The sequence below is a fragment of the Haliotis asinina genome, chromosome 6, assembly GCF_037392515.1.
Source record: "Haliotis asinina isolate JCU_RB_2024 chromosome 6, JCU_Hal_asi_v2, whole genome shotgun sequence".
NCBI lineage: Eukaryota > Metazoa > Mollusca > Gastropoda > Lepetellida > Haliotidae > Haliotis > Haliotis asinina.
The window spans coordinates 23,255,253-23,280,034 of NC_090285.1; the positions used below are offsets into that span (position 1 = coordinate 23,255,253).

The window sequence follows — 24,782 nt, forward strand, 5'->3', positions numbered from 1 at the left end:
TCACCACTAGGCTACCCCACTGCCCTTTATAATAAGTATGTACAGGGGAATATGATCATGTTTTATACCTATAGGAAGCCAGCTCAGAAAATTTCAAGTTATAAACAAACTGTAACAGAACACGACTATATGTAATAGTGACTCACTACATATATTAAACAATGCAGGGGAACAGGCCCACAGTGCACAAATGAGCTAAATTGAATGTATAAACAACTATAACAGAACATAACTGTGTATCTGTACAGACCCCCCTCCTAGATGCTGGGGTCAAGACAATAAAACATGCACAGTGCCAATGATGAGCTTTATGAAGCCTATTACACAGAACATCAACATGGAGGCGTGGAACAAGGAAGTAGTGTATGCCAGTAATGTTTCCATTAACTAAGCTGCAATGGCCAGGAGCTGTGGGACGATCATGTTACATGCTGTGACTCCCAGCTCCTACTGCTGACTTTAACATGATCACCAACACAAACACACTCATCCATTCCTAGCATTCAGAGCTCTGCTACAAAAACACCACCTCATCTTTGATGATGGGGAGTTTGATTCAGTATTTTGGCTCCTGTTTGTCCTGCTTATTATCAGATTGATCTCTTGTTTATATATTTTGCTGGAGTTATACTTGAACTCTGTGAATTTCAGAATCTTTTATTGTGATGTCAATTCCAGCCCCTTTGCCATAAATATCTCAAGGAATGTCTTTGCTGTTTTAAGAAATATTCTGTCACTCAAATTCAATCAAAAGATCAAGGGAGACTCAAATTAGACAGATGTTGACATGGAAGAGACGAGAAATGCACTGCACTGATGTTTTGTTTGATTGGGTTTGTTGTGACAGGTAGCATTTCACAATAATCCAGTTGTATGAAACTCGACTTCCAAAATTCAAGCATGAATTAGAAAATCCAGAGACTGATAGCATGAGCAACGAAGTCACTGAGTGTGACTACCACCATCCTGATCCACAAAGAACACCTTGTGACAAACAGTGAAAAGTGACCTGGGGTACAATACAGCACCAGAACAGACAAAGTAGGAAGGAAGGAAGGAAGGAAGGAAGGAAGGAAGGTAGGTAGGAAGGTAGGTAGGTAGGTAGGTAGGTAGGTAGGTAGGTAGGTAGGTGGGTAGGTGGGTGGGTAGGTAGGTAGGTAGGAAGGAAGGAGGAATATGAACTGCACAGGGCTACAAACATTTTATGAATAAGGCCTTTGACCATTAAGTATAGATGAGTTTGGATCAGATCTATCAGCACATCACTATGGATTAATCAGGGAAAGATCCTGTTTCTAGGAAATGAATATATCTTACCAAATTATTATATTAAGAGTAAGGTCATTATCAATAGAAGAAAGAACATTACTGAACCGTAATGTGATTAGTAATGATCTAAAATACATGAAGTGCAATCACATTTCAAGTTCAAATGAGATAAGTGTTATGAGCTTGTATTTCAAGACCACAACAAACAGATTAGATAAATTTGCAAATCCTAATTACATCAATAAAGATCCTGCCAGTCAAATCAACCTTTAAGGTACTTTGTATTGAACAGAGCAGACATATTTCTCTTTGAAGAAATCTGATAGGACAGTTTAGTAACATCCATATCAAAAGATCTCCTTTGTAAGAATTAGCTCCCTTTGATCAGATTACAGTAATCCCTGAAACACGCTCTAGTATTTCTGTCTGGACAAGGTTGTGGGGTCTCTAGCCATGGTTACACTGATATGTTTCTCACTGTCTGCTAGATGCCCCTTTGTGTTGTAACAGTAAATTTTCCCTGTCACTAAGGTTCACGCTGATCAGAGTAAGAACTGTGGATGGATTGAGTTACTGAAATTACTTCAACATACACACAGAGTGTGTGCAGAGGGTTTGGGTCAACAAAGAAACAGATTTTCTGTTTACTGTAGAAACAATGCAATTTTGCAACATACTATTGACTGAAATTTGAAAGGGTTATCTTTTGACCATGTGAGTAAATAAATACTTCTGTAGTAAGAACAAAGGAAGCATGTCAGGCAATACAAACGAAAGATCTACATAAAAGCAGACATGTTGAACCCATGACTAACATCTGTTTCTTTTATCTGATTTATAAAATGAGACAGAGCAGACTACTTACGTTTTTAACGCACAAGTCATAGGTTAAGAATGTATGACTTTTCGTCTGACTATATTTAATCTATCATGTTCATGTTTGATCAACTGCAGTCATATAAAAATATAGATGGTTCTTCACTTCTCGTGAGTAGTACACAAAGTACTAATACTAGATGTCACTAAACCATAAAACTAATAGAAAAAAATCCAAAAATGACCTAGACCACAGTGAAGATTGAGGCAAGGTCCCACAACCAGCCATGAACACATATTTTCAACTAGCCTCAAATATGTATTCATTCACATGTAGTAAACCTTTTCCTCAGTCTCTAAATCCATGTAAATCCATTCTCCTTTCTGGAGAGGTTAAGGGACAACAAATACATTAAGTGGTCAGTGTGGTAAAAGTAAGGATATACATCAGAAATCTCATTTGTATTACATACAGTCCAGAAAATTTGTAATGTTAGTGGTGAGTGCTGAAGTAATTTGTGGGTGTATATAATTTCCTGAAGAGTGTTAATGAGAGCGCTGATGCCTGAATCTCTGGAGAGAGTGAGACAACTCTCTGTACCTTCTGCAGTTGATTAACTACTTGAAACTTGGTGATAAGACAGATAAATAAAACCTTTCTAGCCCGTGTTTAATCAACAATGTGTGGGGCAACCTAGTGGTTATTGCTTGTCATGCAAAAGATATGGGTTTGATTCCTGACATGGTTACCATTTGTGGAGCTATTTCTGTTGGGCTGTGATATGGATGGAATATTGATATAAACCGTTTATTATGGCGATGTGCTCTATGTTTCTTTGTAGAAAGTATGCGTGCTCTCTCATCAAGTTTAAATAGTTATTTGATATATTTCATTGTAATTAGTGTTAAACAAAGACTAAGAACCAGTCTCTAAAATGAACACATTTTACTGAAAAAAAGTTCACAGTGAAAAAAAATAAATAATGTAATTACATGGAACCCTGAGATTTTCTTCATTTTCTAAGGTTAAGGAAATCTCATCCTCGATATCTCCAGAGTATACGTTCTGATGAATTTCCACTATACCCTGGATGCATCTATGGCTCGGTCCGAAAATTTCATTACCTCCCTTTGCTGGCTCCGCATTCTCACAGTAGCCAATCAGCTAAGTTGCCGTTACAACTGAACTTGCCAGTGTCAATAAAGATAGTGTCTGCGACTGCAAAGGTTTGCTCACAGTGCGATTCAGATTTAGTGGAAATCATACAGACACATTGACGGGTCCGAAAACTGAGGACAAAAAAAAAAAAGCATAAGCCAGAACTCCTACTGTGTCTTTCAGAGAACTTGTGCATGGTTCGTGCTGCCAAGTTTATTTGGTTAGATAATTTCAAAAGGGAAAGTGAGTTGTAATTGGTTCACTCAACTTCCCAGCATATACATCTGATTGGACAAAAAGCCAAGCAAGAGAGGCAATACATTTTCGGGCTTAGCCGTAGATGCATCCAGGGTATAGTGGAGACTTATTGGAACATATACCCTGGAGATATCGAGGATGAGGAAATCTAGACTTGCCACATTTTCTACACTTGCATGGGCTTTCTTGGATATATTTGTTTCAGGGCATACGGACAGTGTCTGTGTGACAGACTATGTTAAACACAACACTCAGCAATATTCCAAATATATGACAGAGATCTTTACATAATAGCATTTGGGCTAGACAATCCAGTGACTGACATCATCAGCATCATTCAAAGCATCTGGAATATTATGACCACCTTTTTGACAAGCACCAGGGTTGCTGAAGAAACTAGATTTTCACTTATAGATACATGTAGTAGACATAATGAGAACTGTTGACTACCACGATACTTGAGATACAGTGACTAGTTAATTGTGAAAATGAAAGGACATGTGTTGTAAATATTTTAGGCAGGGGTCCCATACTCATAAGAAAAGAAGGGGTAATGGGTTTTATCTGGGTCGATAGCCATACTCCCTGCTATTCTGAATGACTGATGATGATAATGAATAATGATACTGAAATCAGTTGTACGACAGCAACCTGTTAATAAGTGTTAGAACTATGAAACTATCACATTCAATGGTTGTGTCTGTAGTGTTGGTACAGGTACATAGGATGAGTCATAGTCTTTCTCACAGTCCCTCAACAACATAATTTTCCTAAATTAAAGTCCTAAATGAAGCAAGTCTATATCTCCTCAGGAATCTCCCATCTCACTTGGGTTATATTTTCTTCTCAGTTAAAGTGAGATAAGGGATCACTATCAGAATAATATACTAGTATGTTCAGAGACTAAGTGTTCTTCTAGGTCACTCAGGAAAAGGTAGTTGAAAGAACAAGCAATGAATCCACATCTTTGGTCTACAATGATAGGACAGGGCTTGGAGGACATCCACAATGCATGCAATATTTGTAAGCTTATAATAGACTTTCTAAGATGCTTCGGTGAAAGATCAAAGGCGCTGACAATACTTTATCAGACGATAATGTGCACTTTGTGCATTGCGTCACAATGTGTTGACGTCACTGCGCCATTCCAATCTGCCCCCTTGTAATCAAACTTTTATGCATTATGTCACATTGTAACCGATGTCATGATGGATGTCAGTTGCCATCGCCTTGTACAGCCTTCCATAATTAACTGCTTCATCGCATCCTGTTTCTTGGTTTGTAGTTGCATCACACAGCTAACATCACTGGTGGAAACGTTACGTTTATGTTTTCCGAAAGATAAAATGTCTCATGGTTCGACTCAAAATTTTACAGAGACACAGTAATGTTTGCAATGTTTACATTCCCACGATGCAATCGTGGAATGTTACATGACTAGTTAGCTTCAGCTGAATGTACTAATCTAAACTTTTGTTGGTGGTAGAAATGAGACGGTCATATTGCCTTGTATGGTTTAAGAGAATCACAGATGTAATTAAAATGATCTAGAGAAGATATTTAACCCGAACATAAACCGTCACCAAACTGTTCATCATTTGTTTTCTAGTAATGTTTGTCTTAACGTAGGAGGCTGACATGTCAAGAGAACAGCTTGTCAGTTAGCCATGTGTGAGGATTTTTAATTTAGGTCACAGGCACCATCGTTTGTTTTCTGCCATAGATTATTTGAAATTAGGCTTAGAAATGATTAAATACGGCATCTTAGAAAAGAAATACGTATACAGTTCGTTCTACCACCATGTATAGCAAGCATCCTTGTGCTTTAACTATAATAGTTCAGGGCGAAAGTGTGCTTTATTATACTATACATGATGGCAGAATGAACTGTATTTCTTAAATATATTTACGATAGTTCATAACATGACAAACTCCTGTGGATGAGCACGGTTCTACAAAGTAATCTAATTGCTATGACTACATGAGCCCATGTTAAGGCATAGGAGCTACAATCATCTTACCTCATTAAAAGCTTTGTGGAATAATGCCCACGTCTTATTGTACAACTACAACATCTCAATTTCAGCTGTTGTTATGATAATAATAAACCACTGAGAACATAATCTCCACCTGTACACCTACAAGGACGAAAAACTGTACATATAAGAGTGATAAATTCCTGATATAATCAAACAAATATGAAATCAGTCATGTAAATGATAGCTCATAATTCAAGAGGAGCCTGAGCATCATCATCAGATTGGAATACATTTGTAATAACTAGCAGAGCCTGAAAGGGGCTTTAGTATCCACTTACAGTTTTCCAGTACGTACCTGACAATAATCCACTGCTACAGGAACTGAATGATTCTTCAGCACTATTTAGGCGACTGAGTAAAAATAGAAGTAAAGACAATACGGGTCCACCTGGAAGGTTGAAACTGATGCTGCAAACTACACCCTCAGTATAAGGCCACCATGGGAACAGGAACTTGCAAACTGTTAGAAAATATCTTGATACATTTAGCTTGAGAAGAGAGGTAACAAGAATCAGTCACCATGTAGGCATATTGCCACCTTTGAAAGTGTTAATAATACATGTAGATGTGTCTTGAGTTTCTTTTGGTGACCATGTCATGAAAGGCAACACTGCTCGTCTCAATAGGTAGCTAATAGGAAGGTTGGTCAGGCACAATCACTAGATTGGTCATATCCTAACTGTGTAGCTCAATGCTAATATTGTCGCTCCTTGGATTATCTGTTAGCATAAATTATCTCCAGATCGCATGGAATATCAAATGACCAGATTGCAGAAAACCACATCTTATATTTTTGACAACTGTGTCAACATGACATTCACAAATCACTTCTTCATCCTGAACTTCATGTTTTCAGTTGCTATTTACCTCCTAGATGACACAGCTGGAGTAGGGTTATTATATAGGGAATGTAGATGAATTTGTAGTCTCTAGTAGTATCTGTATCCTCTAGTACACAACTCAGTGATAAATATACAATTTTAGTGTGCGAGTCCTGGGACTCACTCGTGTTGAAAATTTGAAATTTGTGTGAGTCCTTCAAAGGGAAAGGATCAAATAATCAAAACAAAGAAGGAACTTCCTCAGTTATGCCATGACACTGAGGTCATAGATGGATCATATGTAGATTTATCCCTGCAACTTCAACATTAATTTGATTGTTTCTTGGTAGTTTGGTTAAAGGTACCAAAATCAGCAGCAGGAAATCATTCCTAAATGGCAAAATAATTCTCACACAATGATTACACGATGCCATTTAGAAAGTGGTCAAATGCAACATATGTCATATTTGGGATTTCACTTTCTTAGTAAAGTACAAATTCTAGTACCTTTTTCGGTTGAGTCCCATCCGGGATTCGAACCCGCACCCTCAGAGTCAGGCACCTAATCGCCAGCACACAAAGTCAGCCGCCTAGCCCGCTCAGCCACTTGTGGAAGTCGCGGTGGCTGAGCGGGCTAGGCGGCTGACTTTGTGTGCTGGCGATTAGGTGCCTGACTCTGAGGGTGCGGGTTCGAATCCCGGATGGGACTCAACCGAAAAAGGTACTAGAATTTGTACTTTACTAAGAAAGTGAAATCCCAAATATGACATATGTTGAATTCTCACACAAGTGCTTCACTATCACAATTGGGTTTTTCGCCGATGATGCAGGAAAGTGAAAATTTCTATGTGATATGGATCTGACAGCTCCACATTACTGTTGCCCTGGCCATCTAATTCACAGGCTTTGGTCATTTCAACTTTTGCCTTATGGGCCAAAGAGCATTGGTAGACAAAGATTTGGCAAAGACAAGGTTGTATTGAATGATAAGGCCAAACATGTGTAGCAATCCGATCTTCATAAGGACATTAGTCTCTTATGAAGACATCTCCTTATCATTATTTCTTAAATCTAGGAATTATGTGTCAAAACAACAATCATTCCTTAGAGCAGAACATAAGCAGAAGCCATTATACGATAAAACAATCACCCTGATTCGTTTTTAATACCCATCTCAGTGAGCGAGTGAGTTTGGTTTTATGCCGCTCTTAGCAATATTCCAGCAATATTATGGCACACACCAGAAATGAGCTTCACTCACTGTGCCCACATATCGGGTACACATCTCAACTATAGCAATCTGTAATCCCACTGAAGGTTCCTTTGCAGAATAACTGTAAATCTATTTGAAGTTGCATGTGGGTCTACTTGATGCAATGAGTATCAATATCAGAGTAAAGTTCTCACTTAAGAGCAGACAATGAGTTAAGACATAATTCACGTAAGTATATTTCAAAACAGAAATCTACAAGAATTCACATTGTGTATTTTTTAATTAGTTGGGAGGCTCTTTTCAGTTTTCCTCATGACGGTAAATCTGAAGCGGTATGTGCTTACTAAGTCAACTGTGACTACAAAACTATCAAACCATTATGTGACTGACAAAGATCAAACTTCAAAGAAGTAGTCTGATATTCTGATGAGACACTATTTTCCATGTTGCAACAGCAATAGAAATTCATAAAAATGCTGGAATGCATCCAAACCCCAAGAATCCAAGCAGTAAATGTATGGAAGAGGGAATGTAAACAGTGAAGTATGTTTAGAGCCTGAAGCACATCTCTTGCATGACTTTATCTGTCAGAATATACCACCCATCTTCTTTGGGTAAGCAGGAACAGCCTCCCCCTACAGCGAAGCAGATGCGAGATTCCTCTCCCCTGCAGAGTACCAGATGAGGGATGCTCCCTCCCCACTAGGCGGCAGATCACCGCTTCACACTAGAAACATACAAACTGACATACCTGCCTGAGTTTAGCCAGTCTAGACGGTGGCTTGGATTTGGGGGAAGCCTTAGGAGAAAGGCGAGCTTCTTCCACCAGGCCATTTTCTGGGCTGTTTGGCACCACAAGCGATTCTTCAGCCCTTGTCTGAAATGTGTGATGTTTCATTTAGGGACAAAATAATACATGTACATCAAGGTAAACAAGTTAAATGCTACAATAATTTAAGAAGGTAAGGCCAGTGTTTTGGCAGTTGCAAATTGTTTGCTAGAGGATACATGCTACAGATACTCCGTATAACTGTTGAGACTGCACAACAAGTGCAGTGGTAATAATCTGTCTATGTGTGTTGGAGAAATTTGTAAGTATATTTGTATAGACAAAGGTAGTCTGTCTTACAGTCCCTGAATCACATTATTTCCCCTACTGTCAAGCTTTCTTTGGAGTGCTAAAGCCTTAAATGACGCAAGTCTAGATTTCCTTAGGTTCTGAATCTCTGGTCTCCTTAGGGTTCTGTTTCAATTAAAATGGGTTTGTTTGTTACTATCAAAATAATATACATGCAGAGACTAAGCCTTAGTCTAAGACAAAGGATGTGAATGTACAACCTCATATGATGACTAAGGGTTATTTGAAGGCAATATTGGACATCGAACTTATGTTTTGTACTTTCTAAAAAATAAAGCTCTACGGTGACTAAAACATGAAATCACATTTTACATAACTAAATTTGCTACATTTTGTCTCCAGATAAAAGTTTCGTCCCCAGTAATGGTGCATTAGTGTGATTGATAGCTGAACCCTTCTTCTTAACCCTTCCACTTTGCATGTTTCATATATGATAGCAAAGGATAACAAAACAGAGCAGTTTGATGGTTTTAGTATCCAATGCTAGAAATCAAAATTATGTTTGGAAGAATTGAAAATTATGCATCATGTGCAAGAATATTATGAAACTATCAAAAAGATTCCCACACGGTAGCTTATCTCACAGACTAGCCCTTAAGTCTCTGAATATACATTTTTGAAAGAAAGAGTGAGTGAGTGAGTTTAGTTTTACGCTGCACTCAGCAATATTACAGCTATATGGCGGCGGTCTGTAAATAATCGACTCTGGACCAGACAATCCAGTGATCAACAACATGAGCATCGATCTGCGCAATTGGGAACCGATGACATATGCCAACCAAGTCAGCAAGTCTGACCACCCGATCCCGTTAGTCGCCTCTTACGACAAGCATAGTCGCCTTTTATGGCAAGCATGGGTTGCTGAATGCCTATTCCATCCCGGGACCTTCATGGGTTTTTGAAAGAAAGAAATTTCTCTTAAACTGAAAAGGAACCCCAGTGCGAAGGGAGCCTCAGAACCTGAGGAAATCTAGACTTGTTTAATGAAGTCATAAAAAATGCAGACAAATTTCCACATGTGTTTATTTATTGTCTAAAATTCCACAACAATACACGGTAAAGCCTGTCTACATAATCATATTTGTACTACGCCTGTCCACACACTGTGTAAGCACGAAAATTGCCCTAAAATCAAATTTATGAGAATTCATCGAAAATTATGTTGGTTTAATCAAACAAAAACCCAAATCATAGACATCCATAATCAGCATTCCAATAAGTATCATTTCTAGGGTTGGAAATCAGAGTCTCTAAACAGATTCACAATCATCTGGAGTATAAACATATTGTGAATTGTCATAAAGTACAACATCACATGTACAAGTGGCAACTGAAAAGTAAGTGTCAAAATAAAGATGAGTTCAAATAACTGAATTTACTATAACTGGACAAAAACACACATTCACCTAACGGTTAATCACATAGGATGACATTATATTTCTATTCGTCTCATACATAATGTCACACACAACTGTATCTGGACCTTTTTACCAAGGGCGTCTACAAGACATCCTCTACCGACAACACCAGTATTTTTCTGCTATGTTCTCACTAAATTTATATTACACTGTTCATTACAATGCTGGCTGTCCTTGGAAATGAGAAGATTCTAGAGGTATGCACTTGAGGATTTTACCTTCACCTGGTTATGTAAACAAGATTGGCACCTGGAACAACCCTGGTTTTAAACACTGATTCAGGAAATGGCAACAGGTGAAAGAGAAAGTGAGGGCGTTTATGTTTTTACAGCCAGCTGGATCCTGTACTGATGTTCTAGTGCTGGATCTGTCATTGATGCCAGATGTAGACTTGCGCAAGTTCCCCATGCCAATGTGAGTATAATTGTACCTTCTTGTATTGACTGACAAGTGTATATGAGAAATATGTTTGTAAACATAGAATATTTGTGCATGTTTCTACTATGAAATTCAAACATTCACACAAATGCAATGATTACTTCATGAATGTTTTCAGTTCAGTCTAAGTAAACTTATCCTCAGTACTTTTCGTTACACTCCACTGCTGAGTCTAACAAAACCTTATGGGAGGTCGCGACAGGTAACCTTTGAGATTGACCAATCAGAACACAGCTTACCAAATCACGAAAGTGCACATTCGCACATACCTTTTGAAGTTTTTATCTCGAAAAGGTTCGTACCCGAACGATTCCGAATGCTATTTAGCGTACGCTTGCTTCCGGGTGATGCACACGGCGTACGTACAGCAATGACAACAGTGAGTAAACAATCACTGAAAATAGTGTTTTTGGTAATATTCAAGGATGTCATCTTGTGGAAATGTTGGCTAATGGTAACCATGCTAACAGAACCCCCAAAGTGTATATACAGCTGGTCAAATAACTGTGTTATATACAGATTTTTGTTTGTGAAGAGATCTGTGTCTGTAACCTGAATAATTTGAAAGTCCCTCTGATCCCTAAATAGTAGCCGTTGTTTGATTGGTTAAATCTATTTAACCATCTCGCATTTGATTGGACAGTTATAAGTCGCTCAAAGGTTACCTGACGTGACCTTCTACTATGTTTTGTTAGACTCAGTGGTGGAGTGTAGCGAGACTAAGTTTACTTGGACTGGTTTTCAGTTGCAAGATGGTATTTCGATGGCATTTATGAAAAAAGTATCCTTCAATCAGATCAATATTAAACATCCTACAAATAGAATGACTTATCATAAGCAATAACATCTATCAAAGACAAAAGCACCGCCTAAAAGATCCATCAATTCCACTGTATAGGAAAGAGCATGAACCTACATGATCCATTTGCAAAAATCCACTGCAAAAGAACTTATAATCAATTCAGCAATTGTTCAGGAACTATCCAAGTATTACAAGCACAGTGTGTATCAATGGTGACAATGTGGACATTGTAAATGATTACATATAGCTGTGCAAAATTATAGATAGTAAATTAAACTTGAATGCTAAGACAGATGCCGTTTTCAAAAATGTCAATGGACATTACATTTCCTGTGCAAGTTGCGATCTTTTATCGTATATGAATGTGCGTTATCTGTCTTTTATTAATTGTTTCTTTGGAAGGGTTTATCATTCAAATGTTGGTATGACTCCCGATATTCTGGGTAACCACATTTGTTTAGAAAAAGTTGTTTTAACCATGTAAAATAGCAGGACATTGCTTTACAATCTATGAGTATCTTTATGAAAATAGAATATACTATTAATATTCAAGTTAGAGACTTGTGCAAGTCTAATAGATTTCTACATACTGGTGATACAGTACAACAATTTTTCGCTTGAATTGTTTCAACTGCTAGCCAATAAAACATCTCTGACCAATCAGACCAACCTTTCAACATGTAAACCTTCATGAAAGCATGTACATTTAGAGAAGAACTTTTTGTGTCATGTTAGTGTCAAAAAACAATCTGAAATTGCAAAAGAAAGAGTCTTGATCTATTTTCCCAATGTCTGTAACATGTGATGACATATTCCTTACACACTTGAAACATAAAGGTCGGACACAATTTGATAATACACTTGTACATTTGTAGGTGTACCTGGGGTTTCTTTTCTGATGCCTTGGAACTGGTGTTCTTTGGAGAATCTGATATGACTAATGTTGTTTTCTCCATAGACCTATCCTTGATCTTTTCAGGAGTCTGCCCACTGTCACCTGAAAACATAAGGACTGAAGCATGTATTTTAGCTTGAAACATCCATATAATGTACTAATATACTAATATACCTGCTTTATAAAGTCGGGTTGCGATCTGTAACCTGCAACATTGGGAGTCTTTTCAAATTCAACCTTTTCCTCTTGCACATTTATCCATATATGTTCAGACAGATTGTAATGTTTTTGACAAAGTTTGATAGTATGTGATCTTCGCCTTCATAGAACCTACTTTGTCACACTCATGATATGTTACAACTATCCCTTCATGGTACCTAGCATACTAACTATATAACAAGGCTAATAAACACATCCAGAATCACAAATAACTCAACATGATCATGAAAGCACTTCTGCAGATAGTTCAGTTTGACATTTACAGCACGTATGTTTTGCCCGCTATTACATACCCTATAGTTACACCGAACCTTATCTATGTAAACAGTTGATCAGCTGCCTGGTCCGGCCCATAATGGGAAGGTACTGATCTGAGTCAGCTGAATCACCCAACAACTCATTAATGGGGGTGTGCACGTGTGTTTGTGCATGTATGTTTGTGTTATTTTAATCATCACTAAACAATCTTCCAGAAATATGAAAAGAAATATAACATAGTAAATAGCTGAGTCAGGACTAGGCAACCAACCCAGAGATTGAGACCATGAGCATCAGACTATGTATAGTTCATGTCAAATACCAGTATGGACATGGTGTTCTGTGTTGAACCAAGTCAAAAGGGAATAATACATGGAGACCAGTCACATGTATTGGTGCCGCTTAGAGAAGAGTTCACAACAGACTGATACACAATTATGTACATTTTATTGTCACACACATTTTCTCAGCTTTAATGAATAACATAGTTTCTACCATTGTCTTGGGAAATATCAAGGGCATTTCAAGATGACCTGAAAATAGTTTGAGCCAGATAAAACATTGGTTGACTGTATGTAAAATAAGCAGTGTATGCTTGAATATCCAAAAGGAGTGAGTATTTTGATACATGAAATCATCTGAAATGTACAGGAATTATGAGCATATATTTGGATTCAATCAGTTCTGTGTGAGACTTATTTTACATGAGAATACTAAATGTTCTACAGCTAATTTCACAATCAGCATGCAGTTCAATCAAATCCTGCAGTTTCAGACAGTAATTAGAACCCAAACTTACATGCAAATAAAGAAGTAATTTTTTTGTTTATTGATGCAAGATTATTGTGCTCACTTTCTAAATGTTATTTAAAGAGTTGTTACCTATGTACACATCAGTGAGTTCCATATGACTGACTGACTGGGCTACCCTCGATTTCATAAGTTTTCTTAACACAACCAGATCAGTTAGGTGTAAAACAATAGAAGGATTAGTATGGGCCCATTCTTGGTGGGGGTGTCAGATTGGACTTTCAGTCAAACTGAAATGTGTTCTCTAAACTTGACATATAGTATATATTTATATACTCTAGGGATCCTCTCTTTGGTTCATTGCAATCGTGCAAATGCTAAAGTTGGTATCAGTGCATCAAGAACAAGCATGGAGGTGAAAGCCTTGTCTATAATGGTCCAGACCATTTTGTTCTGTTTGAGTCACCTGTTCAGCCTGTCCCCACTAAAATGAAAATGGGTCTGTCCCACAGTTCTTAATTCTCTAATCCCTCTGTTTACTTGAGTTTCCAAATGTTGGGAAAATGGGAGTACATCGCCTGACCATAACTTCAAGCTGAGGGGAAACGTGGTTTAACATCATACTTCAGAACCATATGACATTGAATGTGTTGGTATGTGTGGCTGCTTGTACAAGCCCAGACTTCAGCTTGTTTTATGGCACAAGCACAGAGCCACAGTTAAGAGGAAATACCTCACTCAGACACACTATACTGACTCAAAGCCGACCAGTCCTTGTTGAAGCCATTTATGCCCAAGTGACAGGCAGGGACCAAAAAGTACCATATTTTGAACGTCTTTTCATTTGACATGGCTGGGGACTGAACCTGCGACCTTCCATTGTCTAGGCGGACGATCTAACCAATACACCACAAAGATGGTCAAATAACATCAAGAGTCAGTAGCAGCGTGTTACCATACGCCAACAAACCACCATTTACCTGCTTTCAGCCATCTGCTCTACACACACTAAGTTTACTATTTTGTGATAAGAACTCCTTTAATAAACCTGTCACAATCATTACATCAACACAGAATATTGTCTCACATTGAATGGAATACTAGTGTCACTATCAGAGGTTAGTTATTTGAAGACATCTTTAGCCACCATCAAAATATTTGTTGGGAGCATCTTTGAGATCACGCAAGTATATGGTGTATTCTTAATTCAAGCTGCAGTTGATATAAGAGTGTCTTCTTGTCATGACTAGTTCTGGTACAGCAAAGGGAGGTAAGTCTTCTTGAACTTATTAGCCTCACTAATGGTAATGAAAAACATCTTCCAACTTTCACATCATAATTAGGAACTACAAATATGAGCCAAGATGTCAAACTCAGTGTTAATTTCCTACAGAAGCAGCCTCATCTCTAATACATTTTCAACATAATTCCAACTGTAAATTTCTTACTCATTTTGTGAAAGTTCATATATAGTTAGAAAGAAATATATCTACTTCTGAAGAAAAACTGTACTTAAATTACAAGAAAATAATTTATGTAGGTTATTTTGCTGTTTTGCCTGGCTCTGTGTATTTCCAAGGTAATTAATGGGTCAGAGGACGTGAACACACCAGCACTTGTGAATAGTGTCAGACCCTCGGATAAACCTGGCAGATTCACTGATGGTCTGATGAAGTCTGCAACATGCTGGTGGGAGTCTGACTGTATATTTCCCAATGACTTTGTCTTAAGTTGTTATATGTGACACGTCATTCTTGTTTGCAGTTTATAAATTTTATGTTTGTTAATAATTTCAATGCCAATCATACAAAAATTTAAATCAGAAATATCTGTTAAGATTTTATTCTGTATTTCCTGTGAATTTTCAGTTGGTCAGACAGCCATCTTAAGCCTACAGGACATGTTACATTGAAACACCATTCATGAACACTGACATACTGTGAATTAGGTGGTTATAGTGTGTGATTTTCATTGGTGTTGATTGCTGCTCATGCTATCAACCAGTGGTATGCATACCATTGAACATGTTATATTTTCGCTGAACGCAGAAGCTTCACATCCATCTACACAAAAATCATATTTTATCAACATTTTTGTTTTAAGCTAAGAAAAGAAATAATAAACATCTGATCTGGCCTAAGTGGTGTTTTTACAAAGTGATACATATTTACCAAGGATTGTTTTGGTTCATTTCAGAAGTCTTGAGTAAACTGAACTCTCACCTGACACTTCGCCTGATCCCACTAGGTGTCAGTTTATAGAAACAAGTCTACCTAGTATTACGTACCTTGACTAGTTTTCTTGTTTTTCTTGGCCTCTCTCTCTGGCTTTGTCTCCTTCACCGGAGAGTCCGTCTCCCCAGGTTTTGGTGTGGAAGTCTGATGAAACAGCAATGGTAAAAATTATGAGCATTTACCAGCCATAATGTATTTCAATAGTAGCAACTGAAGTATGTCCTTCAGTCAGGCCTCCTCATCAACACCTCATCAAAGTCAAGCTAAACTTGCCCCTCCAACACTGACAGCTGAAATTAGAATGTTCATCAGGAATACTTCAACGCAGCATGTTGAAGTACACCTATTCCTCCTATCTATGTCACAGCCACCCACTTCCTTCTCTTATTACCAAACACCAGGATGTGTACCTGATGAAGACGGTCATGATAGACTGGAGTGTTAACTACTACAGTCTGCTGGGACACACCCATAACTTACATGTAACATCATTAAGACTGATTGGAGCATCCTTGGGAAGGGGACATTACGGGAGGGTGGGAGGAGGTTGGTGAGGGAGGAGGAACTGGATGGCACTTACAATGATTTGCTTCATTTCAAGTAAATCATTACAGACATGGTGCACAGTGCTTGATAGGTACTTTCAACACCGAGAAGCTATTCGGAAGAGCATGAACGTAAACATTGTATGTATGCGCTCCAAAGCCATTCTCTCTGTTTACATCTGGTTTCTTCATTCAGGTTTTATGTGAAGACACCGGTAAAAGAATAGAAATTGTGAGAAACACATTGTCTTAGTTGAGAAAACTATTTATCTATTTTTTCAAGCTCTGTTGGTATTTCTGTTTGTTGCAATAAGTTTCTTCCACTTAAAATAAACTTGAAATAAATAATTTCCAGGTTTGACATGATGAGTATGAAATGTACAAATTGGACAAAAAAAAAAAAAAAACTTTTAAAAAAAATAAATACACTATGACTGAAGCCCCCAGAAATCTATTTTCAGCATCATACATTACTGGTGAGAGAGATGTGATCAATCAGAATTTAATCTATCAATCAATCATCATTTCCAAAGATCAAATAAAATAAATTATTTCCAAAAGCAGAAAAAGCCACAACTTAATTTCTAGAAAATACAATAAGCTAAAAGCAATGATTGATCAGTACCGGTAATCAGGCTTCAGTCTGATGAATGATAATGACATTTTTCCAGTGATTTCAAACATAAAATCTGAAAAGTTACCTCATTTTATTCATTATTTCAACAGTGTGAACAGAGTGAATGATGACAACATAGTCACAGGTCAACCTCCAGTACAGTGTATACAGTATTTGAGAGTGTCGCAAATTCTAAGGTTAAGAACATTTTTGGAAATGTAAGTTAACACTATAAAAACATAATCCAAATATGCCACTTTCATGATTTCTTTTCTATTTCATACAAAATATGCACAATAATTTTTAAAAAAAGCAAAACAGATTGTGTTCAGTCAATAGGAATCACACTATGAAGCAATATGAATACAGGAATCCCATACCAATCCCATACCCGTTGTACAACTGCTTCCTACCATCATAACACTACACCAGTCATCATATGTGCACATAACATAAACACTAAACTGAGCATGAAACGAGCAGAATGTACCTGTCCTCGAGCCTTGTCCTTAATGGCACCACACCTTGCCAACTTCGAGGCCACATTATTATCCATGAAGACAGACACCCTCTTGCTTATCCTTGGCGCCCTAGCCTGGAGATGCTGGCAGGCCAAAGGTTGCTAGACTAATGAGTAGGACCCATTCACCAAGTGCTCCAGGTAATTCACAGACCTATAGCAGGATTGCTGGACTCCTGAAGGTATGCCTCATTTAGACTACACCCTGTGACTACTGCATCTAAATCATACAGCACCGTGGCCCCATCCTCATCAGACCTCACCAGCCTTCACACAAGTCATAGAGAAATGATGTTCCAAGAATGTGTTGATACACACTCGAGGGTAATATTGTTCTAGTAGAAATTCTTTATCACAGATCTGTTAATGTTGAGACACAAAGTACTGAGCTGTAGTATGAATAAATGGGAAGATTAAATCAGGAGATATTTTGATCTGTGTTTGGCATGATCTGTGTTGGGCATCTCATGACCTCAGCTATTTGGGTAAAGTTTTCTTTTCACTGATATAAGGCAGAAACGTTTATGCTTGAGTGATGTCATCACCCACAGGGTTGCTGCCCCAACTATCAGCTGAGACTGGTATCTTTATCTGTCTAAAACCTCATAGGCACACTGAATTGATACAAATACCGACCCAGATACCATTTGGTTTCTGCTAATGCCAAAGAGAATGTAGTAAATGAACGTTTTTTTTTCTTCACAGTGTATCTGTCAACATTAACGAGGGTTGTGGGGTACTTCAGGTTTGATCCTGAGGTAATCAGAGCCTCCAACTTGTACATTTTCAATGTAAGGATTATGACAAGGACTACTGTAATACAAGGAATTTTGACCTCAGTTCTGATCACTGAAGTGGGTAGCATGATAGTCTGAAAGTCTGACATGTGATAAATTGCCAAGACAAGTGCAATTTCACAAAATTTATGGCTGCAGTTATCAAAGTATTAAGGACACTGTTTCATAAATATTTATTTGTTTCATGCTGAACTTAGCAATATTCCAGCTACATGACAAATAATTGTCTGTAAATAATTGACTCTGGTCTGGTAAACCTAGCAACATGAACACTGACCAACACAGTTTGGATAAAATAACATATATCATCCAAGTCAGGGAGCCTGAACACTTGACCCCATTAGTTGCCTCTTATGACAAAATGACCAATTCTAACCCAGATATTTATGGGTTGAGTCAGTGTGATATTTATGGGTTGAGTGAGTGTGATATTTATGGGTTGAGTGAGTGAGTGAGTTTAGTTTTATGCTGTACTCAGCAATATTCCACCTATGTGGCGGTGCTCCATACATAATCAGATCTGGACCAGACAATCCATGGATCAACAGCATGAACATTGATCTATGCAACTAGGAACCGATGACGTGTCAAGCAAGTCACCAAGTCTGACCTTCTGATCCAGGTAGTTGCCTCCAATGACAAGCATTATCTTTATGTTTTGTGCTATGAATAAGGTCTAAAGAGTTCTGACGGCAACATTTTAAACATAAATACACAGGTCAGTTCTTTTCCAATTTGTTCTGTACACATCAAACAGTAGCATGTATGTGAATCCAAAAGTAAATGATTGCAAATATGACACACTGTTACAGTTTCAACTTGTAAACTTCTAGGAATGAGCAGCAAATTGGAAAACAAACCCCCTTTCATAATCCATAATGCATTTTCATTGGTGCATCAAGCATATGAAGAATCAATCTTAGCCTCATGACTTCATATTTTGTTCATGTTAATCCAAAACGAAAACTGTCCTGTATCTGCAGTATACTAAATGGAAACTTGGAATGTCATATGGACATCACAACACGTTGAAATGATATTGCCTGCAATAAATGTATTGAAGCAACAATAGTGTAAGACTGATGTGTAAATGATCGGCCCAGTGATGGGATTCTAGTAAAATAGAGACACAGAAATGAGGAAGAAACTCTAAGAATAACACTTCCAAAATACAGTAACAGACTCTATCACAAGGAAAACAGGTGTAAGAGGACTGGCACCATGTAGCCTTGGGTCAAGGCTCTACTGAATGCTAAACCTCCTATCCTTTAAAGAGGAAAGTCTACATCAATGGATGAACGGTCTGCTATTTATGATTTATTTTTAAATACTGATTTAAATTATGCATTATTACCTTAGAGACATGTGCAAGTATACAGTACCCTGATGCTTAAGGTGTTATCACACCAGACTCAGTTATGTGTATGTCCACTATCTGCAACACAGCCGAGGAGTCAGCTGTATAGGGAGGCAGTGTTTTGTGGGAGGACTGCTACACTGTCTTCTCTCAGATGGTTTAAATCTGTTGTGAGGATGCACTGAGATGTAATCAAGAACAGGGATCAGCTGATGCCAAGGAGATGAGTTTCTACGCAGGGGGAATTAAAAGTAAGGAAAAGTGCGCCAACGGGTACTGTGTTTGTGAATCACATGTTCTGTTTCAGTAAGAGATGGAGGACAGACAGGAGATGTAGGATAAAACAGTGTTGTTTAAGCTAAACCTGGGATGAATAATTCATCAGGTCTAAAGACTGACTACAATGCTTCCAGAATCAAGGATAAAATGTCATGAGTCTTAATATAAAAACGGGTTCAAATGAACACTACACACTCTTTGGCAGTTGGACCCATGAAGTTCTTTGTTGGAATTACCATGAAGATCCGGATTAGAAATGATCTTCATTAACCCATGCTTGTCGTAGGAGGCAATTACAGGATTGGATGGTCAGGCTCACTGATTTGGTTGACCCATGTCATCGAATCCCAATTGCGTAGATTGATCCTCATGCTGTGGGTCACTGGATTGTCTAGACCAGACTCGATTATTTACAAACCGCAATATAGCAGTGTTCACGAATAGTGGTTAAAAATAACAGGACATTAGGTCCTGTAAGTTTAGATGTCTGTCTGACCCACTGAAAATTCACAGGCCCCCATAGAATGGAAATTAAACACACTATTCAATATTTTTCTTATGATGTGCATTGAGATTATTAACAAACATACAATTCATAAACGGCAAACCAGTATCATGAGTCACATATGACAACTTCAGTCAAAGTCATTGTAAAACATACAGTTGGACTTCGACCCTTTGTCAGAGGCTTAGAAATTATTGGTGAACACTGTATAGCTGGAATATTGCTGAGTGTGGCATAAAACTAAACTTACTCATTCACTCTTTGACAGTTATATGAGAATCATATTTTCACACTGTCTGAATGTTTTTGCCTGCTGTACAGTCCCTGTTGACTACATACAGTCCAAATCGGGCTGTTTTAAAATTCAGTACTATACCCATGATTGGGATAGAAGACTTTGACAATGGACCATTTTCAGGATTATTAGTCATTTTCTGAATTTCAAAGGGGGCTACTGCCCTTATATCAATAGTAAACTTCAAAGTTTTAATGTGTCATTTTTGATTCTAATGTCCAAAATGTTTCATGGCCCCTGCCTTTCCCAATCCCTGTTATACCATGTTCAGCATTTAAAGAACGAATAATCTCACATTTTTTGCACTCTTTTAACCATTACATATGAAAGACATGTGGTTAGTCTTGGGTGGAACACCAAATCCATTCTTAAAAATCCTGTGGTTTACTTAATACTGAGAGATTAAAAGTTGTCAAAAAGTAGTTTGCTTCACTCTGGCCTGCCAACAAAACTACAAACAGGTTATGTAACTCTGTCGCCAGACCACTGCAGTGACATCACGTAAGGAAGAATTGTCATTTAGTTGTATATAAAATGTGTAAAAAGCTTGTCAATTCACTGATTTGCCAACGTCAACAAAGACATGCCAAATTGTTGCGTTGCAGTCATATGCTCCTAGGTGTCACGTGATGGTGTCACCAAGAGCAGACTTCCACCAGACCTCTTGGTTCATGTTGCGAGGTAGTGGTCGAAGTGACAATAATATTGTAAACAGAATCACACTGACACCCACCTTGCTTCAAAAAGTGAAATTGTTATGTTGTAAGTAATGTTACGCAAAATGCTACTGTCCATCATACAAATACATTACTACCAGTAAAAGGTAGTCTAAATTTTGTAACTCTGTGAAAACAATCATAAATAGCATTTATTCCCAAACTGTATGCGACAGGGTGCCGCCATGTTTTAAAATCATGGTGTCACGGTCTAAAGTCAGTTTGAGAAACAATTAGACTATGCTTTGCTTTCATCAAGTCAAAAGATCAAAACTACTTCCTACTCGTAGTTAAATATGTTTTTGAATCATGACCATAACACTGCTTGTACCAGAACTACATGAACAGTTTATAACCATAATGATAGCAAGCGATGTTGACAGAATCGTCTATATGTATGAAAATATGTTGTATTTCGGAAAATAAGCAAAGCAGATGACAAGATTAAATGGCAATAGATTTTTCAAAACAATTGTCGCGATTGCAGGTATAGACAAACCAATAAACAAGATAATCTCCCCCTTGAAATGTACATGAGTACTACTGCAGCCCACATAGGTATACCTCACGTTACGTCACAGAGGTGTACCCCACTGATTGGTAGACATTTAGGGAGAGATTTGTGTACTGTTGTCAAAAAGGCCGATTTAACGTAATTAAATGTCGAAATGAATAGTTTTAATGACGCAGTTTAATTTATAATGATATCAATAAATGATTTATGTATATGTACCCCCTAGAGTATATGTGATTTTTAACATAATGCCCTCCAGTACAATTGGCCATGGGCCAGTGGTCACCATTTAACCCAGCCCAAATACAAATGGCCACTGACAAGACATCTTCATTTAACTCAACCCGAAGAACCGAAGAGAAAGAATGACTGATATTATTTTCAGCCTAAACATGTATCACTTGTTGTGGGGGTTCTTGTTAGTCTTGCCAACAGATGGTATGGTACTGTGTTTTCATAATATTTCCTTACATGAGTCAAGTGTCTCTAACCCTGTTCAGAAATAGTAACTCCTTCCGATCGAAAGTAATTAAGTCATGAACATGGTCCTTTGCAGCAAAGATTCACCAGTCAGTACATATGCTTCTGTCCATTTTAGATTAACTACCACTGTAAAATCAGTTTCTTTGCTCACAAAGATGTGGTAAGAGTGCATAATGGACCATCAGGAACTAGAACTTACAGTACATTCACAGTAACAAATACACCATGAAAGCAGCTTACAATCAAGTTGGTCCCTTGCTGAGGGACTAGAAGATTTCTGGCTTGTAGTTACAGGCACTACTATTGATTACTGGTTTGACTGGTCCAGACTGGATTTAAACAGCGCCTCCATGTTCTACCTGAATGAGCTGAATGCTCAAATCTACACATTTCCTAGCAGGTACATATAAGTTATGACAAGTGAACTGATGTCACTCATCCCCAAGGCCAGGTTAATTAGTGAAAGAATTTGAAACTTATCCTTATTGACCAGGAAAATATGAAAAGACTTTGAAACTCATCTCCAAGGCCAAATAAATAGTAAAAGATTTGAAACCTATCCCTTTGCCCAGGTAAATAGTAAAAGAATTTGAAACTCATCTCATAGGCCAGGTAGAAATTAACAAGTCATAAGACTACACCTCAAGCCTGAAACTCACCAATAAGACAGAAAGTGAGAGAATCTGCTTATAAAATATTCTGGTTCAGATAGAACTGTGAGGAGTCTGAAACTCATCTCCCACACCAGGAAGAAAGTGAAAGTGCCACCATGAGACGGGCACTAGTTGTAGTGCTCTGCCCTGGCACTAGGCCAGATGTAGGGGCAATGTGTTTTACTACCACATACATGTCAAATACAGACGTAGTCACACAGCTACATTCATCTCTCAACAGGAACTGCATCAGTCATACAGATTATGCTTTGAGAATGCTGGACTACATGCCCATCTGAATGGGAGACTTCAGGATGCTCAGCAACTATATTCCGTTTCCTCAGCTTCAATAAATAATAATTGCTAATTGCTGACTTGAAAATGTTTAATATAAAAAAGCTACGTTAGGTTCCATACCTGATAGAAATATAAACATATCCGAGAATGTTTAAACCTTTGCATTCTAACGGAAACATATATGCAATAATTTAAAATGTACTTTTCATTTTCATGGCTACACTTGACTTCCTACTTCGTTAAAGGTCACATATACTCTAATAGGTTACAAATGCAAAATCACTTGCTAACATCGTTATAAATGAAACCCTGTCATTAAAAGTGCTCCTTTCGATTTTTAATTACCTTAAATCGACCTTTTTGTCAACAGTGCACAATTCTCAGCCGTAAACGAAATTTCAACCAATCAGAGCGGTGCGTCTCTGTGACGTAATAGTGGGTATAGAAATGAGGGTCTCTGCAGTATTCATCTACATTTCAGGGGTTAAACTATTTTGTTTACAGGTTTGTACAAACCTGAAATCGTGAAGGCTGTTGAGAGAAATGAAAGCCATATATTCTCACAATCTACTATCATTTAGTTTTGTCTCCTGCTTTGCCTAGTTTTCGAGTTACAATCCTTGTTTTCATAGACGATTCTGTCAAAATCACTTGCTGTCGCTAGGTTGTAATCTGTGTTAGGTGGTATAAACCTACATGTTATTTGTCATCATTCACTTGATTTATAACAGGTATAATTAGTGGTAACGCCACTAAGATTACCTGACAAAGCCCCCATGAAATGTCTATATAATACATTCCTGTTATACATTCGCAGATCGCTTCTTCAAAGTTTCAAAATGCATACAAGTATGGTTATAAAATAATTAGGATCATGAGACCAAGTATAAAGACGTATATTGATAAGTGTCTACATACCGGTGAGTGACCATTACAAACCAAGTAAATTTAGCAAGTGAAGAAATTTATCGCGCAGTATTTTCACTTCGACCCTGACCACACTTAGGTTATGTTACAGGTTGTGTCATGCAAACTTCTTTTGGTAATGATTCAAATACATACTTATGTAGTTTTGATTTTCTAACTTCATACATAATCTCATTAATTCAAATGGATTTGACTTCACGATTTTCAAAAATGGCGGCGAACTGTCTTGGGATGAATGCTATTTAAGTTTGTTTTCACTGACTTACAAAAGGACAATTACTTTCTACTGGTAGTAAAATATGTATTTTATTGATGGACAATAGGATTTTGCATGACACTGCTTATAACATAACAATTTCGCTCTTGGAAGTGAGGTGGAGGTCAATATAATATTGCTTGCAATATAAATGTCACTTCGACCCCCACCTTGCTTCCTTGGAAGAAGTCCTTATGTTAAAATTTGTGTCATGCAAAACCCTTTTGGCCATGATTCAAATGCATATTTAACTACCAGTAAAAAGTAGTTTTGATTTTCTAACTTGATGAGAACA

At 37.7% G+C, this 24,782-nt stretch overlaps 1 protein-coding gene across 1 annotated transcript in view; it reads right to left on the reverse strand.

Annotated features, from left to right (window-relative positions):
- Window positions 1-24,782, reverse strand: part of LOC137286524 (inositol 1,4,5-triphosphate receptor associated 2-like) — a 177,054-nt gene that overhangs the window by 65,663 nt on the left and 86,609 nt on the right. The window contains exons 26-28 of the mRNA XM_067818439.1: window positions 15,781-15,871; window positions 12,253-12,368; window positions 8,327-8,452 (exon numbers count right to left, since the gene is read on the reverse strand). Coding sequence (XP_067674540.1) covers window positions 8,327-8,452; window positions 12,253-12,368; window positions 15,781-15,871 — 333 coding nt within the window. The remainder of the gene's footprint in view (window positions 1-8,326; window positions 8,453-12,252; window positions 12,369-15,780; window positions 15,872-24,782) is intronic.